Source organism: Nicotiana attenuata, chromosome 11, assembly GCF_001879085.1.
Source record: "Nicotiana attenuata strain UT chromosome 11, NIATTr2, whole genome shotgun sequence".
Lineage (NCBI taxonomy): Eukaryota > Viridiplantae > Streptophyta > Magnoliopsida > Solanales > Solanaceae > Nicotiana > Nicotiana attenuata.
In genome coordinates this window covers 7,761,853-7,783,313 of record NC_031999.1, presented here as the reverse complement: position 1 = coordinate 7,783,313, position 21,461 = coordinate 7,761,853, and the positions used below count along the sequence as shown (strand labels likewise).

Genomic DNA, 21,461 nt, shown 5'->3' with positions numbered 1-21,461 from the left:
TAGAAATCATGCCTATAGGATGTTAATCATTTCATTTGCTACTGCATCGCACTGTTCACCTAGAAAACATGCCTATACGGTTAAACCATAACACTAAAATTGGCTCCAAGTGCTAATCGTTAGAGATACTGTCTATAGGATATAACTATTCGCCTTAATAATTGTTAACGTTGCACTTCTCAGCATTGTTTATTGCCCACTTAGGCCACTGTCAAAAGCATGAGTAATTCTGGGCTTTTCGCCAATATATTTCACTGTCACTTAGGGCGTAAATCACTTAGACACGTCATCTGTAGGTTAAATAACTAGAAATCTGCAACCTCAAATCAGCATGCAACAATCGTATAATTATTTGGAGTCGAGCAGCACCTTGCATCTGAAATTGCCTGCATGTTGTAATTCAAAGTCACATAGAAATCATGTCTATAGGGCTTAAGGTTCTTAATTTTGAACAACCTAACATAAAAACCTATTTCGCGTGCATTTGTTGCTTAAGTGTGGAGGTTAACTTGAGCCCTTAACTACCCATATTTGCAGTCCAATATGTGTTTTGTATGTCGCCTAGTTTTGACATTTCTAAGCAGCCTAAGTAAGGTCTAGAACCACCCAAATAGATGTCCAACACCTCCTGGACCATAGGAATGGGACGGGTAGTGTACGCATAGAGCACGACTTAGAATATGATTAGCGCGCTTCAGGTAAAAAACTTTAACATAGTAATCGGGTAGCAGGAGATGATAGTCTGTACCCACTGAATAATATGAGTAACTCCCTTCCTAAAGGGAGCTACAAAGTATTATTTATGTTGCACGGGGTGATCCTTTAGGCTAAAAAACTTAGGACACCCCCCCTCCCCCCCCCCCCCTTTATATGTTGCTATTAGATCTAAATAGTTGTATCCCTATATTTGTACTAAGACCTGTACTAATCATGTTGTAATAAAATTCTTTGACCTTTAAATTACCTTTGTTTATTTGATCACTTAGTTTAATTGTAATCCACATAATCGTATGTTCGGCCGGGACCCACAGTTGTGGACCTCGAAGAGTCCCTAACACCTTCTCTTTGAGGTAATTTGAGCCCTTACCCGATTTTTGGTGGTGTTGACTAGTCAAACTGAGTTATATGCATGATAGGTGCCCTAACACACCTCAAAAAATTGTTAGGTGGCAACTCTTCTTCTTTTAGCACTCTATCTCCCATTCTAAAAGGAGTTGTCACGATGTCGAAATCCGCTTTCGCGAGAAAACGGGGCGCGACAACCATTTTTCTTTGCAAGTCTTTGAGGGTAGGGAGGTGGAGGCTTAGGCAATGGTGCCTTAGCCTTTTGCACTACCGGTTCTGGCATGTCAATAATATGATCCCTAGACGGGTTCACCTCTTCTTGAGTCTCTTCCACACTATCATCAATATCAATCCGAACCTCATAATTGGATTGCTCAACATTGTTCGGGATCTCCTCTTCTTGCACTATTTTGATCTTCATCCACAAGTTGCCTTTTGCTTGAGGTGGGTGCATTCCCGCCTTTTCCACTCCTTGTAGTAATGGCCATGCATGCCCCGTGTTGTTCCCACCCTTTGGGTTCACTACCGTGTCACTTGGTAGTGCCCCGTTAGGACGAGTATTTAGAGCTGATTTGCCTCATTTGAACTTCCAAGTTACGGATTGATGTATTGTGGGAGGCAAGTTGGCCATCGGAATCGGCATTCTTTTCTATCATTTTCTTGAACATAATCTCAATGCGACCTATTTCACTGTTGGAAGAACTTGGACCATGGGAAGGATAAAGAGGCGGGTTGCTCGATTGTTGATACATCAGGGGTCTTTGAAAACCCGACCCCTGATTGCCTTGGTTATTGTTCCATCCCCCCTTGATTGTTACCTCCCTAATATCCTTGATTGTTGCCACTCCAATTACCTTGATTATTTCCACCACTCCAATTTTCTTGATTGTTGTTGTTATGCCAATTCCCTTGATTATTGCCACCACTCCAATTACCTTGATTGATGTTGTTATGCCAATTCCCTTGATTATTGCCACCACTCCAATTACCTTGGTTGTTAGAATTCCGATTACCTTGAGGTCTCCATTGTTGTTGATTCAGGACCTGAGAGTTGTTTCTTGCCCTTGGTAGTTGTTCACATATTGTACCTCCTCCTCTTGTTCATTGTAAGATTCATCTTGGTCAAACCTATCTTCTTGCACATAATTCTCCACTCGGTTTTGCACTTTTGGACCTTTGGTCCTTCTTTTGTTCACCATCATGCTTACTCCTTCCATGGAATTGACTTGCTTAGGATTTTGCACTTTTTGAAGTTGAGCCTTTGCTAATTGATTCATTGTGGTGGTCAATTCGACAATGGCTTGCCTATGGTCATGCAACTTTTTATGGAGGTGAATCACGTCAAGATCACCTTGAGGAACATTTGCCCGACTTTGCCATGCCAATGATGTATCTGCCATTTCATCTAAAATCTCACAAGCTTCCACATACAGCATTGTCATGAAATCTCCGCCGGCAAGTTGATTTACCACGCACTAATTGGTCGTATTGATCCCCCGATAGAAAGTTTGTTGAATCATAGCTTCTGTCATATCATTATTGGGGCACTCTTTGACCATTGTTCTATACCGTTCACATATCTCATGTAACGACTCATTGGGATCTTGTTTGAATGCTAGAATCTTGTCTCTAAGAGTAGCCATATGCCCGGGAGAAAAGAACTTGGCAATAAATTTCTCCGCCAACTCAACCCAAGTACGGATGGAATGGTTGACAATCTTTCCAACCATTCTAAGGCTTTTCTCGTAGAGAGAAGGGAAATAGCCTTAACCTTAGAGCATCCTCGGAGGCGTTTGCTTGTTTACTCCCCCAACAAGTGCCCACAAACCCTTTCAAGTGTTTGTATGCATTTTGACTTGGAGCCCCGGTGAAGATTCCTCGTTGCTCTAGCAATGGTGAGCATTACATTTGTGATTTGAAAGTTTCCCTCCCTAATACGGGGCAGGACTATGGCACTCGCATACCTTTCATTCGACAACACATGGTGTGGAGCCGCTCTTGGTGGAGCTGGGGGTGGAACTAGGATGTTGTCTTAAGGTCGGGCCTCTTCTATTTGCTTGAGGTTCAAGAGGAACCTCTTCAACTTGGTCATCATCAACGTCCACATCCCCCAAAGGCAAGTTTCCAAGTTCATTGGCCGCCATAATTGTACCTACAATTAATTCACATAAATTAATAACACGGAAGGAAAAGAAGACAATCCACACACGCACGTAAATATATATAGCTAAAACCGCTTTTTAGCTCCCCAACAACAGTGCCAAAAATTGATCTCGTCCAATTCACACCTCAAATCAAGGATATCAAACGGTCGATTGCAATAGTAATACCCAACAAGAGTCGGGGTCAAATTTCACAAGGAGCTATATATGGGATTTAGGAGTATATATTGTAGTACGTGGGTATGAACTATCTCAATTGACACTTTCACAAATTAGGGTTGTTTCTATGTTTGTTTCAAACTAAGATTGCAAACTTAAGAAATGAAACTAAAAAATTATTTTTGTTGTTTTTCAAGTTTTGTAAAAATCCTAGGGCTATGACCATCACCTAGGTGTTTGCCTAATGGGATATAAATCTTAATGCTTATTTTGTTGATCGGGGCGTATTTTAGCTATGAACACTCAATTTCCCACTCAATACCTCTCGATCAGAGAGTGATTTTGCCCTATTTGGCTTTCTCAAGTCCAAATGGGTATTGCTCAAAACGGTTGATAAAAGCTCAAGTCGGGTTATTATTATCTCTAGGTTGAACCATTTAATTAGGATTATCAATCTCTCGATTGACCCAATTTCTTGTTAGCCAAGTTTTCCTAGACTAAGCCTCTCTTTCTCAAGTAGAAACTAAGTCACATAGGCGTGAGCAAGGCTAAATAATAAATACCCAACCATAAACAAGCATTAAATTTGACACCCCATAAGGTTTACACACTAGGATTGGGTCACAACCCTAGTAAAAATCTAGCTACTCATGCATGAAATTGAAGAAATAGAAGAAGAAATGCTAATTAAACTCATATTGTAAAATCAAAATAATATAATCTATGAAATATCCCAAAATATGAAAAACTACTGAAAGAAGCAAAGAGAAACGGCTACTGTAGTTGATGATGTTAAAAGTTGACATAAATTGTGAAACTCGTCTATTTATACATGGCTGGAAATTTCGGACAAAAATGCCCTTCGAGAGGTTCTGCGGCCGCAAAATTCCATGTGCGGTCCACAGATTTCTTCAACTTGTTAGGAACTGGAGGTATGCGGCCGCAAGGCACTCTTTCTGCGGTCCGCACTTTTACAAGTGCATCCGCACTTGATCTTTTGCGGCCTGCGGTTTTACACTTGCAGCCATGTAGCTCTTCTTCTGCGGCCACACAATTCCTGTGCGGTCCGCACTTCTAGGGGACATGGAATTCACATTCTCTGAACTTTTTGTCCTAGCCATCTTTTGCGAGCCGCACAATTCATGTGCGAACCGCACTTTGCACCAAACTCTGCTGGCTTTCTTTCATCATCTGCGGTCGTAGATGATATTCTGCAATCCACACTTTTGGACATATGTGCCTTTTATGGCCTTGAGTTCGAATTACTTCTTTTTGATTTGTATTTCATTTCGGGAGTCCATCTTCCAATATTCCTATAATTAATCACATTTCATCAGTTTTTGGGAAAACAATTAAACGCTTTTGGACTAAAATAAAAGCTAAAAGGCGCTAATAAGTAGTCAAAATCCCCACTTATTTACCGTTTTTGACCGGGATCGGCACTCGAGGTAAGGAGTTAGTTGACTAGTCTCGAGCTCGAACTAGATCCACCTGCCCCCGAGGACGGACTTTTCCTTGGTACTTCTATGTCACCCAATCCGGTGACATCCTCCGTGGCGGTAGAGTCCATGCCATCAAAAAAGCTTTGAAGGGGATCGTCCACTCCATGGACCCTCTCGTTTGACCGCTCCTTCGCCGTTTGAGCTTCAATAAACATCGAGTCCGTGTACGAAGGCGTCCCCATTATGTCAATAATATCGGGTGGGGTAGAGCCGGCGTCTTAAGGGTTCTCGACCTCCACTGTTGCATCGGCCTCTTGTATTTGTGAGGGATTGGCCTCTATTTTTTCCTCCCCGGATGGCACTCGTTCCTCGGGGGATGATGGCTCTCAGGCCACTAAAATTTCATCCTCCTCGGACTCGTCCTTGAGCCGGTCGAGTAAGCTCGAGTCAAGCACTCGGGAGCTGGAGGTTTCTTTTGGCTTACGGACCAGCCTCCTCCCTTTTTCCCCGAGCTTGGGGAGCTCGGAGCCCTCCTCCTTTTTTTTTTCTCCGACCTACCCCGGAGAAGGAGACTCGATAGGCAAGTCCTAGTCGCCAACCGGAGGCCTAAGCTCGATATCCTTAGGCAAACCTGCTATAGAAAGTAAAGGGAATAACGAATGGATAGTAAAAGGAGGGGCCTAGCACGACCTCATCAGAAAGGGGATCTTACCATGGGAACGGGCCTCCCAAAGGCCCTTCGAGAGTTCGCGCCACGAGTGCTCGAAGTAGGGAATCTAAGAAACGATACTATCGACCCACTTCTCGAGTCGAGGAACAACATTTGGAACCCGAGCAACGGCTGCACCATCACGAACACCAATAAGAAAAGGGGAAGTAAACATAAAAATCAGGATTAGTTCCACTTACGTCTTGTATTCCACTTCTCAGGGAATGGCATGCATTCCGCTGGAATTAGGTCTGAAGTCCTCACTCGAACAAAATGGCCCTGCCAGCCTCGATCTCGGTCCTCATCAATACTAGAGAATGGGGCCTTTCTGGCATGTCGCACAAGCTTTAGCAATTCCCCTCGGAATAGTCGAGGACTGTACAGATGAAGTAGGTGATCTACGGTGAACCGGTAGCCATCGATTTTGCTCACGAAGAGCTAGAGGAGGATCACGATCCTCCACATTGAAGGATGGATCTGACCACGGCAAACTTCATACCTCTTGCAGAAATCTATAATGACCGGGTCCATCGGTCTCAATGTGAAGGATAAGTGTAAACACTCAAGTATCCCACAACATGGCTGGTGATGGCCTCCTCGGGGTCGGGAACCACTACAGTTTTGCTGGCCCAGTCGCAATCTATCCGGACTGTTGGGAGGATCTCTTTGGTAATCGAACAGATGTATCTTGAGAAGTCTTCGCACCAACCCGGTACGGAAGAAGTTTTTTCAACCTTAAAATCATTATTTACCGAGCATCCTCCGGGGATGAACATTTTCAAAGGGGGTTCCTATACTGGTTCATCGACGGCAGTACGCGAAACAGTTTCTTCGGCCTCAATAGCCGACCGCGAAGTAGAAGGTGTTTTTTTTTTGGGATTGGTTTTTGAGGTCTTCGCTATTTTTTTAAAAAAAAGTTAAGGAAAAATAGAGGAAGAGACGAAGTTGAAAGAGTGCACTTATTGGCTTGAGATGGAGATGTACAAAAGTTCTTGCAAAGGATCTCAAATAAACCAGAGTGTAATTGCTATAAAGTATTGAATTTCAAAGATACAAGGGTAGAACGTTTGGATGTAAAGTTAAAATGAACCAAGGAAGAGGTATTTATAGTATTTCAGCGGCGGTTCGCATCCAGGAATGGCTGACCGGCGACTGACGTGCATTTAATGCCGCTAAGACTTGATTGACAAGACGTTTCATTTATTTTGTCGTTTCTGTCACGGGGTATTGAAGTAAGAATCGGAAGCTCATGTCATTTCTCGTCGTTTACTCTATGAAAAACGAGGGGACTATCTGTATACGGTCAAAATCGAACTCACCTACGGCATGGTAAGTCAGGGCCGGAACATGGCAATAAGGACTGAAGATCGACCCAAGTCCCACCAGGCTAGAACCCGGGGTCAGAACGCCTACTTTCGAGAATATCGAGGACGCGATCCCGGAATAGATCCTAGCCCCGAACGAGCTCGAAGAAACATTGTTAGCATAACCAACAAGAAGACCGAAATATCCGTGACCGGTCGGATATTACGGTGGGAATCTCGGCACGTATCAATAAGGAATTGACAATCAGCAAATCAAGAGATTTTTTTACCTTTTTTAGAATTGTACCTAAAGTAAGATTCCTCTACTATATAAAGGGGGGTCTGATAATTCATTTGCCACGTTGTAACACACATTCCAAAGCAATACATTATTATTTCTCTCTTTAAACTCTTGTTCTTCTGTATCTTGATACCGATCGAAGTGCACCAAGTTCAAGTGTGACTGACCTCCCAAGACTGTAACTATTCAATTCGCGTGGTTTGAATTTACTTTACCATTGTTCATTTTAATTGCAACCTAATTTATCGCTTTGTGTCAAGTTAAACCGCATATTCTTAAACCCACTTACAAATTCAATTGTTATCAGATTTTGAGGGTAAACTGAAATATTGTGATTGTTTGGGTGCGTCATCCAATAAACTTAATTTAATATTTAGTAAGAAAGATGAGAAACTTATAAATTTTCGTCAGATTTCAATCTCAAGACCAACGGTGTGAAGTTTGGTCAGGACAGTTCAAACATTTTGCATTGCCAATCCACTTTTCGGCCTCATATGATAATAGAAAACTGGAGCATTTTTTCCATCGGTGACTGAACAAGCAACTGCTGTCGAGATCCCCCCGCTCCGTGAGAGGCCTTTTCTTCTCACTGAGAGATGCGATTTGAAAGAAGAAAACACGTCTTCCTATTCCATCTTTTCTCGAATCTCCTTTAACGGAGAGAATCGTTGGTTTGACCGAGGAACTACGCGTCACGCCTTAACCTCGTTAGAAAGCGGAGTTGAAGCCACCTTCCACTTCTCCCAGGGACAGGAACTATGGCTTGACCTTCGGGGAAGAAGTCCATGGCTCCAGTCCCTGAAGGCCCTCTCCACTTGAGTCTGAAGTTCAGGCGAGAGCATTCCGCTAGTTTTTGGCGACTTTCACTTTCAACCCGATTCACCGCATTGCTTATTACGATAAAATAATTTATGTATTACAATACCTACTAATTAATCCCCAAATAAAATAACCCCATGTGGTCAACTATTATCTTAATATGTCTTTAATAAAGTTCTACTTAAACTAGACGTGCGCGTTTGGGAAGCTACATGACATTAGATTCGAGTGTAGTAGTAATTCCTCCAAATTTTGGTTTGTCCCGTACGACCAAGTCATTATCAGCGAAGGATTAGTTTACATGTGGCAGTCACATTCAAAATTAAGAATTGGTAAAAAGAAAGATCTATATATGTTTAACCTAGGCTGTGTTTTGTTACATTGCTTATCGCATGCAGAACCAACTTCATCGCCTTCCACAGGAATGATGTACTTGTTCCAAGTTGGTAATTAACAACACCAAAACCAGGTTGCTAATAAACTTGGAAGTACATTGATGATGAAAAAAAATCCAACAAGAAGAAAATACTAGTCCACATGAATTTAGCATTTGTACAAATTCCACAATTTATTGCAAAGGGCATATGTTCTTGTACATTTCATGGCCATTAACTTGGAAACTTAGTGATACTCTACAGATTGTCTGAAAGCAATTTTACTCTTGCTTTCCTTCCTTAATGACCAATGCATAGCTTAAGCATTCTTATATAACAAGGGATCAGAAATGACTTGTGGCTTGAAATCGTGCTTTACATAACGAGCTAGCAGATCAGCATAGACTTCATAACGAGCAGTCATTCGAAATCCCCACTTCTCCTTCAGCTGTCGACAGAGGTTGAGATCCATGTCAGATATCAACAATCCATCCTTGTGACGGGACAGAGACGGTGTACACGACGAATCTGGTGCAGAAAAATGACTGGAACCATAGAAATGCCCAAAATCTGCATGTTGTGGCTTTCCATCTCCTGAAGTGAAGGGGTTGGGGAAAACTTCTGTCCCCACGCGGTTAATTGAACCAACAAAATAGCTATTTGCTATTGCTGCGTTGCGAGCCTGTTGCCAACATAATAACAAATGAAAAATCAAGAAAGTAGATGCTGTTAACCGATGGCCTCGTCAAAGCATGCTTCATTTCTCAAGGTTATTCTTTTCTCCATATTTTGTCAAAACCAAGTTCTAACATTGGTCAATATATACAAGTATTTCTTTCCAAATTTTGTCGAACTCTGCTTTAATTCTTTGTAAATTGACAGTGTTATCGTGCTTCCTTGAATTCAACGTCTATCTACTCAACTACTGATAAACACTCAGAGAACTCAGTTGTAGCATAAAAGATTAAGGAAATAGTTAGTACCTCAATGGGCCACATTGGTTCACTAAGTTCACCAACAGTAGCTGATGGGTTAAAAACAATCTCTGCACCATTTAACCCAAACGCTAACCAGTTCAGAGGATGGTGTCTTCCATAACATATATTAACAGCAATCTTGCCATAGGCTGTATCAAACACAGGATGGCCAGTGTTCCCTTCCATATAATACGTACTCTCATTGAAGTCTCCAACTCTAGGTATGTGATTCTGCAAATTTCAAAATATTAGTTCCTGGGAAATATCACATGTTACAGAGTTTGGTTATCAGGATTTACCTTCCGATGTTTCCCTATTATGTTACCATGATTTCCAATTATCACTGCTGTGTTCCACAGGGTTTCTCCATGATAAACATCCCTCTCAAGAATCGGACTAATGATAACCATGTTATATTTTCGTGCAAATTCCTGAAGGAATTGGGTTGATTCTCCATCAATTGGCTCAGCAAATTCACACCATTTTTTCTCACGCGTACAAAATGCAAAAGGCATTGTCCACGCCTCCTGCAAAGGAGTTAAAGAGAATAACAACAATGATTAAACGCTGAAAAGGACAATACGTCCATCAGAGACTTCAGCAACTATGTTCAAACTCACTTGCAAGCATAGAACATTGACTCCTGAAGAACCCGCAGCATCAATGATCGGAGTCAACTTTTTAAAGATGGCCCTCCTTTGGTCCAGGAAAGGTGCAGTTGTGGGTAGGGATATAGAATTCTGAATGAGGCCAACCCTCACAATCCGAGGTCCTCTCAATGACTCCCTGTCCGCAGAAAAGCTAAAAGCCTGCATTTATGTGAAAAACGTTGATGCCTTAAACAATCTGTAAGATAAAAGTTATGGTGAAAACTGAGAATATGATGCCATGACCAAATTGGTGGTTCTGTCCCCTCCCAGACAGTCGTCCTGTGATCTTGCCACTCAGCCTAATGCATAATACAACAGAAAGTTTATTTCTCATTCTTAGTAACTACAAGTCGCATTAAGTAAACGCAAATCTTCTGGTTTTTCCATTTATCTTGACCACAGGTTGCCACATCCACTTAACCACAAACAAAAAGAATGTGGGATTCAAGCCAAGTGTGAAAATCTCAGAATTCATTGCACTTCTTTCTTATTTTTAACCAGAAATCATTGCCTCACACACCTCATCCTCCTCTAGCTTGTATTCTTCTAAAAAATCAACGGAAGAATCAGAGCCTATATTATCATGCATGTTAATTCTGAAGAGCAGGTATAAATAATCCCCTTTTCCTAACCTCTTTTATCAAGTAGATAACATTTCTCAAGGTTGACATATCTTACGAGGTTATGCATAAGTTAAAAGGCACTGAATTATAAAAATAACTCTACATACTGCTGGGATCTACACACTTCAACCTTTTTTATGCAAATACCAACTCATTCTTGTCATCAGATACATGTGATAAAAAAATAGAGCCATCAAAGCTACCACTCAGCTATTTACCTTCTAGACAGCACAAGGTCTCTATTCCCAAGGAACATCCAAAATGACATAGCAGTGAATTGGGTCAAATTCAACTTCAACATCAAAATTCACTCTACTTTTCTTCCTAGGAAGCTGCCTTCAGCGTGCAGAGTTTCCTACTAAAGCAGATTTGATAAAACCAAATACCAGCTATCCCCCTTTCTGGGTAATCCATTTGGTAAATTTAACGCTCTTTTCTAAAGAAGAAGATGTAAGTGCTCACCTGAAGATCAAAATCATGTTCAGAGGAGAGAGATTTGACAGGCTGCGGAAGAGCAATAGGCTCAACTTTCTTTCCACAGTTTAGCCCAAGAAGTATGCGACTGACTTCCTGCAAAGCAAAACTTAATTTGTCAGCATAACCAAAGAACTGCTCAAAGCTTACAACCTCACCTCTTCAATCTTTGCCTTAGTACTCTCTCATATCAAAACCGATGATTCCCTATCTTTTGACAAATATCCTAAATAAGATGTACCTTCTTACATACTCACTGGTAAATAGCCCAATGCTCATTCATGAATCTCTGCATATTATATTATCAAGACATTAAGAATAAAAAGATTTTGCACGAAAGATGAGTATGTTCACTAGATCATACACATATATTTCCAATAATTCGCTGCACAATGCACAGATGGCAATGCATCGTGCAAAACAGACCCAAATTGATCAATCAAGCTTCAACAAACAAAAACCATTTCACCATGCTCAAATGAGCATCTCCAGTGCCCCCATATATACTAGTCTCCTGAGCTTGTATTAGCAATTTTAGATGACTAAAACAACCTGAAATTCCCAGGAGGTGCAAATTTTTATCTGATCATGAAAACAAAACAAAGACAAAAGTTGAGCACTGCCCACTAGCTTGAATTCATTGCCTAGGCAAACCAATCCGATAAAAGAAAACATCAATAACTTGGCCACAATCCCAAACTCAAATTTCAACTATATGAATCTTCAATATCCATAAACCCGTCTCATTCCAATAATCAATAATTTGAGTTTTAGGACAATTCATTTGATGCAAATCCTGACCCCGCTCCCTTTGCTAGTTTAGCTACAGCATACCAATTTCCCACAAAATAAAGGCGAAATCAAGTTTCCGCTTTCACCCTCTATTTTGTGACAATTGATCCTATTTTAGAACAGATATATACCTACTTTATAAGGAAAATTCAAATATATATACAGTTCGAGCTGAAATTTTCACAAAGTGGATCCATCCCATGCATATACATAGAATCTACAAAAATAATGAATTTTTATAAGGGTGACCTGGAAAAGTTGGGGGCTGAGAGAAGCTTGAAGGAGATGATGAAGAGAGTCAAACCCACAAATTGAACCGTCTTTTTGTGGGGTTGCTTCTATTTTCCCATTTTCTGCAATAATTGTCTCTTCGCCCTCTTTCCTCTCCATGTTCTTGAGTTTCTTCTGATGAATAGATTAGATGATTGATTGCTATTATGGCTTTATTCGAATCAAAATACGCATATGGCGTAGTTTTTATAGTGTTTGAATATTTTAACGTCACGATTTAAAAAAAATAGTACTCCGAGCTGAAACTCACATGCCCCCACCGCCACTACCTTTTAGATCAAGCTGAGTTCTTCTTTTTCTTTTCTTTTCCTGTATGAATTATATGCCATTTTTCTCATTTTAAAATATTCTACATTTTTGTACAATTCTATTTCTATTATAGAGTGCGCTTTGTATGGATAAAATCGAGAAAAAATCAAATTGGAGAATGAACTTATCATTTTTATTCCATTTTCTCTTTTTACTTTTATGGTTTCACGTTGAAGAAAATTTACATCTGTTTTGGTTTTCGTTTGGTTCTTGTTTTAAAAGAGTTATACCTGTACAATAATCAGCATAATATTGTACATTGTTTGGTTGGTGTTACAAGAAAAGTTAATCTCGATATAAAATTGTATTGGGTAAAGTTTGCAGTTTACACATGGACGTTTCTCGATTAGACATATGACAGTGATGACAGAGTGGAGATGAGTCAGCAGAAGATTAATACCGGATAAAATCATATGACCGGTATTGTGTAGATTCCGAGAATATGAGGATCGAGGAGGAAAATTTGAAAGTAAGGAACCAGTTGGAAAGAGCAGCATTAAAGAACATGCGTTACAGAAAAACCACAACATTTATTCCCAATGTTTTGCAGTCATCGGGCGTGATTTTAGGATCTTGTCTCATTCGATTTAACTATAAATAGCAATATTTGTTACTCATTATAAGGAGAAGAAATACTAGAATCACAAAGGCTATCTCTCTTTCTCTCATTTTCTTAAGTTTTCTACAAGGCTAATATCGAAGCTTTCCAATCATCCTTGATTCCGGTGAGATCAATCTGAATTTCAGGCTTGTTCTTTCCTAAATTACCTTTATTTTTCCCTTTATTCTTCGTTATTTTACTAATTAGATCAACTTAATCCATGCGGTTTATAAACCACATATACAAATTTACTATACCTTTTTATCGGTAAACAGTTTGGCGCCATCGTGGGGCATAGACAATTATAGTGTTATTTTGATCTGCTCGTCTTTTACTAACGTGCTTTAAAGTTTTCTGTTGTAAGCATAATACAGCTAGGTCACAGAATGATATCAACAACTTGCTCAATGTTGGTGTTAACAACAACGAGCTTGTGGACAATTTGCATGATGGACTCAACAAGACGATTTAACTAGTGAAACCCATATTGATTGGAATGAATTAACTCTAGTTGGGCTGAAACAAATACTCAACGTGCGAGGAGTCCTACTTCTGATGAAATGAATGATGAGCCCGTGGCGATGCCGTAAAAGTTTTGAGAGCACAACAACGTGAAATTATGAACCATATCTCAAGACAGGACCAAATAATGATTGAGTTTCAACAAGAGTTATCGGTGGCTTCAAATAATTCAAATGGTGGAGCTCGAGCCTCCTGACGTGCCTATAAATCAAACGGCTCCAAGAACCAGTAACATCGCTTCAAGGGGGAGTTTAGATCGAAAAAAACCAAGCAGGCGATACAGGTAGTGGATCTAAAAATGAAAACAACACAGGCGAGCCTTTCAAGACCGAGCTCATGAGGTTCATGAGAGAAATAAATGCTCGAATGGATCATAATGCTAAAGAATTTCACGCTCGGATAGATCAAATCCCGGCGGAACCTTCAGTTCTAAAGGGACCGGACTCAAAAAAGTATATGCAATTGCCATTCAAATTTAGTGCGGCTCCGGAGTTGATCCCTAAGAGGCTTAAGATGTCAGATATTCCAAAATACGATAGAACATTGGATCCGCATTAGCATATTACAACGTACACCACAGCTGGGAGGGGGAACGAATTTGCTCCACATGAGATCAAATCAGTTTTAAAGAAATTTGGTGAAACTCTAATGAAAGGTGCTTCAAGATGGTATTCACTTTTACCTGAACACTCAATTGATTCTTTTGAAATGCTTGCAGATTCTTTCATCAAAGCTCACGTTAGAGCGAGGAGAGTTCAAGCTAGGAAAGTAGATATTTTCATAATCGCTCAAGAAGACTTAGAGTTATTTTGAGAGATCGTGATTAGATTTCAAAAGGAAAGAATGTTGTTACTGGTAGTACCAGATGAATGGGTAGCGGAAGCATTTACCAAGGGCCTTAATCCTTTAAGCCCTGATGCCTCAAGGAAGTTGAAGGAAAGCTTGTTGGAATTTCAAGCTACCACATGGGCTGATGTCCATAACCGCTATGAATCTAAAATTAGAATTGAAAATGATCAGTTGGGTTCCCCGGTGTCTTTCAAAGTTTGAAATCGTGATTGGAATCTAGAAAGGTAAAAAATGACCTCAATGCCGATCGGAGGCCATCTAGCAGTCGTTTTCAAGTGTATGTGTCAAACGATAGGTCGGATTCACAGATGGGGTAAGGACGTGTCACGATCCAAATTTCTCTCCGTAGGATGTCGTGATGGCACCAAGTCTTAGGAACTAGGTAAGCTTAACATTTTCTGAGATAATAACCATATTTAACTAACAACTGGCAAATAAGGAATGGAAATCTCTATACAATTTACAATCCCAAAACCGGTAGTACAAGTCATAAGCTCTATTGAGTTTGCTAGAAAGCCAACAAATATAACTATTTCGAAATAGAGACGAAACAGTGCAAGTACAATATCAGAAGGTGACTCTGAAGCCTGCGAACGCAGCAGCAGGTTTACTTTGAGTCTCCACAGCATGATCCGTACAGCTAGCTAGCGATCGACTGACTCCAGAATACCTGGATCTTCACAAAAATATGCAGAAGCGTAGTATGAGTACACCACAGCGGTACCCAGTAAGTATCATGACTAACCTCAGTGGAGTAGTGACAAGGGATAGTCAAAACACCTACTGGACTAGACTAGATAACCTGGACAAGTATAACTGGAGAACTAACAGAGTACGGTATCTCTACAAAACTACGCATAATGACGACAGTAATACGGTGCTTCCAATACAAAATAGAAACAACAATTAGCAGTGGAACACAAAAGGTAATAACACAGCAGAGTGAGTTGAACACAGTTTAAATCCGGTGAGAACAAATAAGGAAGGACAAGTAACAACTCGGCAAGAAATAAGCGCTTTCACACAGGTTTATCCAATAATCTCCACGAGGTATCAAACCTACAAATAGTCACAATTCACGGGTCCCAATTTGTGAACCCTAATCACTTGGCATCTTGTGCCCTCATTACAACCGGTAACTGTACGAAAGAATCACATGCCAATAGAACCATTCTCACATAGAAATGAATGATCAATAACATCAAGACCCATTTCTCTTAGACCGATATGGGTGATTAATTACGGTATGCTTGTGCAAGTGTTCTATTACAGTTCAGGACAACTAGCAAGAGTAAAGAAAATGAACGGCACATAAGAAACATTTTCCACAATTTGCATAATGTAAAACTCACACAGGTTAGGCACGCCACTACATAAATATCAACAACACTGCCCTCAGGCCATCACAAGTCATCATAATCAATCCCCGACATAGCCCTTGTTGTCTCTCCACGTGCGCAATAATAAGGTAAATGTCTGCCTTGTCTCGCCGCACGCGCATAGTAATGTTCCCGCCTTGTCTCGTCACATGCGCAAACACACAGATATAGCCTGTCGTGTCACGCCGCATGTGCATCATCAATGGTAACAATAGCACGACAGAAACCTCGTGCAAACACCCGAACAAATTCTCCAAACAATATCACGTGCCCAAAACACAACAACATAATAGAATGGCTATCACAACATGTGCCCATATTCCACAACACTTCCTCTAAACAGTTTCAATACCACAACTGCGCGTAGCCCTCGGCTTAACAAACTGAGTACAACAGCAATACAACAGCAACAACACCAACAATACATGAGAATACGACAAGTAAATAAACTCAAGAGCTTTAGAACGCAAAGAAACGGTAGAACGAGCTCACAAAGAACAAACACAATAGAGAATACTAGTCACAATAAGAATAGCTCAACAAGTGAGAAATAATACGTAACGAATGGTTCCACAAAAGTACAATTCGACAACAAGGGAGATAACATGAGTCAATAATTCCAAATAAGGATGAGGCAACTATGATAAAGAATAATTAACTTCATTTAGGTTTGAGCAATTTCGAAAGAGATACAACAAATTCAATTAAGGAAACAATTTGGATGTGCTCAAGGCAACTTATACGGATTACTCATAGTGGATGAGAATTGCCATCTCTGTTTGGTTAGTGCTAAAGAGAATTGGATAAGATGAATCATCCTGTCATTTGTTTATCTTTAAATAGGATAAACTAGGTACTAGACTAATCTGCAGTATTTTTCCCACTATCTTGGAAATTATTACTAATGTAATTAACAAATAGTACTATTTAAGAAGATTTTGCAGTTACTTTGTCTGCCCTTGGGGTCGTGGCCTTGAAAAGAAAATGATGCATTTATTAATAGTGAATCACAATAACATCTGAAGGTTCCTGTCATGCATCCCCTGTTACTGGAATTTAAAATTACTTGTCATCGGAATATTGAGTATCCATATGAAGCTAGCCAACTTTCTAAGTGCTAGTGTCACAAGAGAAGTATGTCAGTTGGACGCAGAACACAGAACAGTTTGAGAAAATTAATCAGAAAACTGGGTTGCCTTGTAAGGGGATTCCTCTTTCCTTTCTTTACTTTTGATAATAAGAATCAGAATATAGAGCTGGTGAAATTTCTTTGCAACAAATCGGTACAATATTCTCTATTAGTGCTTTTATCTTATTATGTAACTTTTTGCTAGATCTGATGTCTGAATTCGTTGCTTTATGCTAATCAAGAAGTTTCATTTTTAATCCGATGGAAATTGTTTTAATACTTTGGTTGCAATGGAGGAGAACTACACATGCTAAGGCTTTAGCGATTCCATTATACACTGAACATCTCTCTGGCCAATGCTGATGGCACGAGTGATAAAATGGGAATAACCTGAGTTAGCTAACTATGGTAAGCTAGTGGTTGCATTGTTGCTAGGCAGTTAGTAAGGTAGTTAATTATTGTTAATAGCAGACAGTAGTTTGGTTACAGAATGACAGCTGTCATCTAGCTGTATTATTACAGTGTAAATGTATATTAACAAGAAGATAGTGGAATAGAAGAGCAGCGTTCATTTTACACATCCAGCTCCAGTTCTTCTTCTCTCATCTTTGCGCTTCTCTTATCCTTCATTGATGAATGCTCAACCTAAAAATTTTAACATCCTTAACTCGATCCACTGATTTTGACATGGTATCAGAGCCACACGGCCATTAGTGTGGTCTTATCATTTTCATTTTTGTTTCCTCGAAGCTATTTTAGAAGCTCAACAATGGCGGCCCTCGACAATACTGAATCAGAGAAATTAGGCCACAATCATCCACTTTTTCTGAATTTAAATGATAATTCAGGAGCTATATTGATCTCGTTACAATTGAAAGGACCGAAAAATTACTCCGTGTGGAGCCGGGCAATGAGAATTGCAATCCTAGGCCGGAATAAGCTAGGGTTCATTGACAACACATGCAAAAGGGAGAATTACGGTCCGAATCTCATTGATCTCTAGGAGCGCTGTAATGCAATTGTTTTGTCTTGGTTGATGAATTGTGCTTCACCGGAATTATTGAGTGGAATGGTGTACTCATCAAATGCTAATACCGATTGGAACGATCTGAAGGAATGCTTTGATAAGGTGGGTTGTTCTAGGATATTTCATATTCACGGAGAAATTGCTATTGCCAGGCAGGGGACCAGCTTAATTTCAGCCTATTTCTCAAAATTGAGAGTGCTTTGGGCAGAATTTGATAGCTTGGCACCAAATCCTGGTAGTGACACGGCCAATTCTCGTGAATTTGCTCAGTTTATGGAGCGTAAAAAACTTCTACAATTTCTGATGGGACTCAATGAATCATATGAGAAAGCTAGGAGTCAACTACTCATCATGGTGCATGTGCCTACTGTTAGCAAAGCATACTCTATGCTTATGGAAAGGGAGCGCCAAAGGAACATGACAAACACTATATCTGCAGCAGATAATGGAGATATTAAGCACTTATGATGGCAAACGGAGGTTTTAATCAGAAGCCTAAGACAAACTGCAATATGTTCTGTGACTATTGCAAAATGAAAGGTCACACACGTGAAGGTTGCTATAAAATCATAGGATACCCTGCTGATTTCAAGTATAAGAAGAGGCAGAATTTCGTAGCAGCTCATAATGCTCTTGCTAGAGATGACAGAAAACATGATGCAATGGAAGGAAAATAGAGCAATGGTGATGACAATGGAACAGAACAATTGATGGGGCCTTATTTCACACCTGAGCAGTACTCTCAGATCCTGAAGCTACTTAAACAGGATAACACTGGAGAATCATCAGCTAACATGGCAGGTACTGATGAAGTATCAACAAACATGGAAGGTAATGATAATGCCTTTTTAGTAGATATGCGAAAGAAGGATTGGATTGTTGACTCTAGAGCCACAAATAATATGATCTCAGACTTAAATGTGCTAGAAAACAAAACTAAACTAGAACCTTAAAGAACAACAAAGGGTACATTTGCCAAATGGAGGAACCACTGCTGTAACACACATTGGTTCATGTAGTTTCAATGATATAGAGACTTTAGACAATGTCCTATATATGCCAGACTTCAAATACAATTTGCTGTCTGTTTCTAAGCTCACAAAGGCATTACAATGTTCAGTCACCTTCTTTCCACATTTTTGCATGTTCTAGGACCTTTACAGTGGGAAGGTTAGAGGGATTGGTAGAGAAAGAGGAGATCTCTACTTGTTTAAAAGGACCACTGCTGAAAGTAAAAGCTTGGCTGCAGTAAAGGAGAAAGTAGATATGGATCTTTAGCATGGAAGATTGGGACATGCATCAGTTGGAGCAATAAAGCAAATGTTGTGACTGTCTCGAGGAACAGTGTAAAAAGGCATTAGAAAATTGTGCAATCTATCCATTAGCAAGATATGTTAGATTGCCTTTCATTGATAGCACAAGTAGAACTTTTGAAGTTTTCCATTTGTTGCACATTGATGTATGGGGCCTCTACAATGTTCAAACTTAAATAAAAAATTTCTAAAAATTATAGATGATCATTCCAGAATCACTTGGTTATATCTACTCAAGTTTAAGAGTGATGTGGTTGTGATTTTAAGGGATTTCTTTAAATATGATACAAACAGAGTTTGGGAAATCTGTGAAAATGATTAGATCAGACAATGGTAGAGAGTTTGTTAATGCAAGTTGCTCTCAAATCTTTCAAAATTTGGCGATCATACATCAAAGAACTTGTGTGTGCACCCCACAGCAAAATGGGGTGGCTGAAAGAAAACATAAACACATCCTGGAGATAGCCAGGGGAATTAGATTTCAGGGAGCTATTCCCTTAAGGTTTTGGGGACATTGTGTCATTGCAGCAGCTTATCTGATAAATAGAGTGCCATCAGTGGATTTACAGGGGAAGTCACCTTATGAAGTCATTCACAAGAGCAAACCAAATCTGGAACATTTAAGGACAATAGGATGCTTATGTTTTGCAAAGAGGATGAATAATCATGATAAATTTGCTGCTAGAGCAATTGCAGCTGTCATGATGGGATACTCAGAGTCTACAAAAGGATATATTTTGTATGATTTGGCTGCTCACACCTTCTTCATCAACAGAGATGTTAGTTTCAAAGAAATTTTATTTCTTTTCAAATTCAAGAAAGGCAGACCTTCACCACTATTTTCTGATGGTGGTTTGAGTTGTCCCATATTTCCTTATCATAATTTAGATGACATGGAAGGAGAAATTGGCTTAGATGATTTGGAGATTACTCAATTGGAGAATGATACTTCACTAGTTCAATCAGCTGGAGTTGATCATGAAGCAGATATACCTGCCATTGCAAATGTTCCACTTACTTCTGCATCAAGCACAGAAGCAGTAATGGAAGATTCATTTATGATTGAATCTGCACATGAGGAAGCCTGCCTTCCAGATGCCATGCCATTAACTGAGTCCACAGAGTTAAGAAGGTCAGTTCAAACAACAAGGGCACCAGGTTGGTTAAAGGACTTTGTCACACCATCCTCCAACTCTGCCTTACATGTATTATATCCTATTCAGAAATCAATTGACTACACCAACATCAGTCCTGCATATAAACATTTTTTACTTCTGTAGCTGAAGCAAGGTCCTTCAAAGAAGCTTCTACTAATCCAAGATGGGCAGAGGCTATGAAGAATGAAATTGCAGCTTTGGAGGAGAACAAAACTTGGGAATTAGTACCTTTGCCTAAAGGAAAGATTCCTATTGGTTGAAAATGGGTATTCAAGGTGAAGTATAAAGCTAATGGAGACATTAAAAGGTTTAAAGTACGCTTGGTTGCCAAAGGATACAATCAGCAAGGAGGTCTTGACTACACTGAAACATTCTCCACAATAGTCAAAATAGCAACTGTGAGATCAGTGGTATCCATAGCTGCAACAGAAGGTTGGCACATCCACCAAATGGATGTGTACAATGCCTTTTTATAAGGTGATCTTCATGATGAACTTCATGATGAAGTATATATGCAACTACCTGAGGGCTTTGCAAGCCAGAGGGAGCATCTTGTATGCAGGCTTGTCAAATCCCTTTATGGATTGAAGCAGGCAAACAGGCAATGGAATGCTAAATTGACTGAAGCTCTATTGGCTCAGGGGTTCACTCAAAGCAGTCTGGATCATTCATTGTTTACTCAAAAATAGGATAACAACATTGTCGTCATCCTAGTATATGTGGATGACATGTTGATCACTGGGAAGGGTATAAAGTTGATAGAAGCTACCAAAAATCAACTGAACAAAACATTCAAAATGAAGGATCTTGGAAAGTTGAAATACTTTCTGGGAATTGAATTCAGCACATCCACCAAAGGTATTCTGCTGAACCAGAGAAAGTATGCACTAGAATTTATTGGTGATCTAGGATTAAGTGCTGTAAAACCTGTTTGGACTCCACTTGAATACAACCAGAAGTTCACTAGCAACGAACTGGATGATATTACAGGGGTGCAAGATGATGATGAATTAGAAGACAAAGGGAAATATCA

The 21,461-nt window shown here is 39.9% G+C and overlaps 1 protein-coding gene across 1 annotated transcript; it reads right to left on the bottom strand.

Moving 5' to 3' along the window:
* LOC109234081 (beta-ureidopropionase) lies at positions 8,461-12,450 on the bottom strand. Its single transcript, XM_019399929.1, has 6 exons — positions 12,101-12,450; positions 11,048-11,155; positions 9,933-10,121; positions 9,612-9,839; positions 9,319-9,543; positions 8,461-9,017 (listed from the first exon to the last, which is right to left on the bottom strand). The coding sequence occupies exons 1-6, from the start codon at positions 12,239-12,241 to the stop codon at positions 8,655-8,657; spliced, it is 1,254 nt and encodes a 417-aa protein (XP_019255474.1). The 5' UTR covers positions 12,242-12,450; the 3' UTR covers positions 8,461-8,654.